Source organism: Galeopterus variegatus, unplaced genomic scaffold (genome assembly GCF_000696425.1).
Source record: "Galeopterus variegatus unplaced genomic scaffold, G_variegatus-3.0.2 Scaffold4859, whole genome shotgun sequence".
Classification (NCBI taxonomy): domain Eukaryota; kingdom Metazoa; phylum Chordata; class Mammalia; order Dermoptera; family Cynocephalidae; genus Galeopterus; species Galeopterus variegatus.
Genome location: NW_007730970.1, coordinates 156,080 through 160,779, shown reverse-complemented (window position 1 = coordinate 160,779; position 4,700 = coordinate 156,080). Strand labels below are relative to the sequence as shown.

Here is a 4,700-nt window from a genome sequence, read left to right as displayed (position 1 = left end):
TAGGGTAAGTTAATTGCTGTTAAAGAGCAACCTCTAAATCCTATGGCTCAACGCAATAGACCTTTATTTCTTGTTCATGGAGCAATTCATTGCAGAGTCCAGGGCATAAGCTCCTTCATCTCGGCAGCTCTGGCCTCCGTCACCCAGGACTCGGCAGCTCTCTGCTGTATCTTTTGCATCTCACCAGAAGGGGGAGAAGAGAGGGAGAGGAGGAAGGCAGGAAGGTTTTCATAGATCAGGCCTGGATGTGTAAGCATCATTCCCTCTCACATTCCTTTGGGACCAGTCACAAGGTCATCCTGGCTATCAGGAAGGCTGGAAAATGCAGTCTAGTGGTGACCAGGAAGGAAAGAAAGAGACATGAAGCTAAAATGAATGACTAGCCAGTCTCTGCAAAAATGTGGCTCAGAATAATGAGTTTAAGAGCACCAACACCCAGATACAATTTGATTTCAATTTTTGTTAAATGCCAATTGTAGTTTGAGTAATCAATGTTTAATTGTAATCATGGTGGGGCCAAGCACCACACTTATCCTGAACTTCTTTTTAATTTTTAAAAAATAGACTTTATTTTTTAGTGCAGTTTTAGATTCACAGGAAAATTAGGTGGAACGTATAGAAATTTTCCATCCACTCCGGTCCCCACCCGTGCATAGCCTCCCCACTGTCAACATCCCCCCAGAGCAGAACACTTGTTACGATGGATAAACCTACACTGACACATCATTATCACCCCAAGTCTGCAGCTTACATAAGGGTTCACTCTCGGTGTTGTACATTCTATGGGTTTGGACAAATGTATAATGATGTATATATGTTCCTGTAGTATTATGCAGAGTACTTTCACTGCCCCCCAAATCCTCTGTGCTCTACCTATGTACCCTCACTCTTCTCAACCCTTGACAGGCACTGATCTTTCTACTGTCTCCAACACCTTTCCTTTTCTAGAATGTCCTACACTTGGCATCACATAGTATGCAGCATTTTCAAAATGGCTTATTTCCCTTAGTAATATGCATTTAAGGCTCTTTTTACTTTAAAAATCTCTGGACTATCTACACTGCTGTGATTTTTAATTCTAAAGTGGTGTCCAAGAGCAGCAACGGCATAGGAAGGGCTTTCTTTCTCATCCTGTTCCCAGGTGTCTTTGGGTGTAAAGGTTGGAATTTTGTTTTTGTCCCCACCGAGTCTGGCTTAAGCTGAAAGCCAGAAAAAATCAAAGCCATTACAAATGTAGTTTTTTTGTTGATTTTTGTCAAAGATCACTTTTTTTAATGCTGTAGAGCCAAGAAACACATATCTCTAACTCATTCTAACTCAACCTCCAGCAGTGATACTTGCTATAAAATGAGTTGCTTTTTTCATGGAGAGTTGGAGCTTTCTCACTCCTAGTTAGCAAGTTTAGAGTCCTCTTTGAACTCAAATTGCAGCCCTGCCTCTGACAAACAGTAAGTGGAATCACTTTACCTCCTTGAGCCCCTCTGTCCTCTATGAGCTGTCTGTCTGACAGGGTCGTTTGAGTTGTAGCCAACTGAGCCGTAGGGACATATCGTAAGTGCTCAGTAAAAGGTAGCTGCTATCATAACCACATCCTCTTTGCAAATGCCTGAGGCCTTCTTCTAGGACCTAAATCTCAAAACGTGGTTTAAACACAGCAGAACTTACATTTAGGGTAGAGACAGCCATAGTCTCTCTACATGCTTTTCCCCTCTTCTCAGGGAAAACACATGCAGGGAGAGCTCCGATGCAGGGAGAGCTCTGATCCAGGGAGGAGCTGGGACTGAAAGCAAAGCCTGGAAGAAGAGGGGGGAATTCAGAGTGCTTTCGCCCTTCCCCTTTGAGATCAGAGGCTGCCTTCTGAGCCTGTCCCTGGCTTCTTCACCTGCCAGCTATGCAGTAACACAGGAGATGCAAGATCAAGATCCAGCTCTGGCCCCCACTTTTGAGCTTGGGCTTGAGATCCATCTCATGGTGCCTCAGTTTCCTCTGGAGTTAGGTGGGAAAGGGGGTCTGGGCCCCTGACTTTCATGGTCTCTCCGTCATTACCATTTGGTGTTCTTAACCCTGGGCTCCTTCCTCCTGCGCACATTTGATGAGCAGACCAGCCCTTGCAGGTCTTGAGTTGCCAAGCTGCAGGCGGGAAGCAAAGAGCAGGCGGGGGTGGAAGAGTTTAGGGTTGCGTGGAGTCCTTACTTTCTCCTTTGCTTTCACAGACACTGAGTCTAGGATTCTCGTGCTGAAAGGCTGTTCTAACATCAGTGACTCCATCTGCCAGTTCCTGTCCGCTGGAAACCAGACAGTCGGAGGGGTCATCTTCCAAACGTTTGAGTGTACAAACGCCATCTTAACCCCCACTTCTACACAGCCTGCAAATGCCTCCTTAAGCCCCAGTTCCAGTCCGGCTACAAACACCTCTTTCAGCCCCACTTCTATACTGACTACCACCCCCAACACGGGCTCCAAGGCCTCCCTTGCCTCCTCGGCACTTGCCACCCTCCTTCTGTTGGGGCTGCTGTTCTGAGATCCTGGTCCTGTGCCCTGCCCAGCACCCTGTGGGATGCCACCACCCTTTTTGCCCTCATCCCTCCCCATGTAACTCTTAATGAGTGGGAGTCACAGGACCTCCAGATAATGCCAACAGCTGTGTTGTTCTCCATTATTAAAGCATTGGTTCACTTGCTGGCCCAATATGTCCTGATATGTCCTGGACTGGGCTTCATTTGAGCCACTTTCCAGCACTTCCCCCCATGTTCAAGCTGGGAATGGAGTTCTTGCCTTCAAAATCAGTGCACATTTGTCTTTGGGCTCAGAGGACATCCCAGCTACCTGCCCACGTTTCTTCTAAGAAGCTGACCTTTTGACCTTGCTGACATCTGCTTGCAGCCCTGCACCTCTGGGGACCAACGTGCCACCATCCCCACCTTCATACACAGGGTATGCCCCAGCCATGCCCCATAATGCCCTCTGTTGACCCTGGCACTAACACAGAAGCTCCAGCAACCCTTCAGTCTTGTCCAATATATGGCTCTTCAACAATTGTCCTGGCTGTGGTCAGAGGCCCACAGTGAGTGAAGAAAACAAGAACATCATCTCTGGGTCCTATCACCAAGGGGCCCAAAGAGGGTGTGGAAGGGCTGCTGAAGATTGGCATACTCCCACTACCTCACAGCCCCAGGCAGGGGCAACCCGCAGTCAGGCAACCAGCAGTGGTGGGCCCTGTGCACAGACTAAGGAGGTTTCCCGTAGCCTTGTGCAGAGTGGTATGTGGCTATGAGCCCCAGTTCCTCCCCTTAGGGACCTTACAATCCAACACAGAGTTGTTGACTCCATATGAAACATCCAGGAAGCAAGAAAACCATTCAACCTAATATGTACAAAGGTACAGGTTTATTAAATAAGGTGGGCCTAGAGCTAGACTGGGAAGAATGGTTTGGTTGGTGTAATAAAAAAAAATTAAAGGCATAAACCAATGTGGGTCTTTATTGTTTGGGACGTCTGACAACTTGTCAAGAGCGAAGTGTCAACCAAAGTGAGATGACCACCTGGTTGAGATTTAAAAACAAAGAGGGTTTGTTTGAGAGCTCACTAGGACTGTAGCCCAGGCACAGCTTCAAGAGGCCTTGAAAATGGGCTCAGCAGAACCAAGGGGTTTGAGCATTTAAAGGAAAAGGACTGTGCAAAGGAGGGGGCAGTCACAAAAGCTGTTCGCCAAACGTCGTAATTGGCGCTGGCGTATTTTAAGCAGTCTTGTCCATACGGGATCGGTCGTAGCAGTAACTACTAGGTAAAAACTGGTCTTAGGGTCACAGCAGGCTGTTTCCACAGCTGTGTTTGTAAAAATTTCTTCTTGGAGCAGCTGCTCTGTTCCCTGAGTGCTTTCTCTTCCTGGCCCCTCAACTCCAACTCTAGTTTGGGAGAGACAAGAATGACCCAATTTGTATAACCAACTTTCACAAAAGCCATCCTAAAGGCCATCTGATGGTAATTCATCACATTCATGCTTACTTATTGATTTTAGCCTTTTATTTTGAAACACATTTTTACTAATGTCCTTTTCCTGGTCCACAATTCAATTCCGTGCATTTAATTGTCATGTTGTCTCTGTCTCATACAATCTGTGACAGTTCTTGAATCTATCCTTCAAGACCTTGATAATTAAGACTATTGTGCAGTTATATTGTAGAATGTCCCTCAGTCTGAACTTGCGTGAAGTTCTCTCATAAGACTGAGGCTATACATTTTTGGCAAGAATACTATAGCAATGATGGTCCCTTGTTGTAGTGTTCTTGTCAAGAGGTACACCATGTTGGTTTGTCATATTATGAGTGATGTTAACACTTTTTCCCCCTAAGTAATAGACTTTATTTATTTTTTTTTTCCTTTTTGTCATTTTTCGTGACCGGCAACGGATCGCAACCCTCAGTGTCGCGCCTGTACCGGATCGGGACCGCCAACGGGATCGCAACCCTCAGTGTTGTACCCGCACCTCGCTCAGCCAGTGAGCGGCCGGTCTGTATGTGGGATCCGAACCCTCGGCGGGAGCGCCGCCGCGCTTCTCAAGCGGTGCACTGTAGCAGTGCGCCACCGGGCCGGCCCCTAATAGACTATTTTTATATCAGTTTTAGGTTTACAGAGAAAATGAGCAGAAAGTACTGATAGTTCCTATATCCTTCCCACATACACAAACACCGTTTCTTCTA

The 4,700-nt window shown here is 46.7% G+C and overlaps 1 protein-coding gene across 1 annotated transcript in view; it reads left to right on the top strand.

The window, feature by feature from the left end:
- The window catches only part of LYPD8 (LY6/PLAUR domain containing 8), an 8,253-nt gene extending 5,732 nt beyond the window's left edge, over positions 1 to 2,521 (top strand). Inside the window, exons 5-6 of the mRNA XM_008588475.1 lie at positions 2,214 to 2,341; positions 2,411 to 2,521. Coding sequence (XP_008586697.1) covers positions 2,214 to 2,341; positions 2,411 to 2,521 — 239 coding nt within the window. The remainder of the gene's footprint in view (positions 1 to 2,213; positions 2,342 to 2,410) is intronic.
- The last annotated feature ends 2,179 nt before the right edge of the window (positions 2,522 to 4,700 follow it).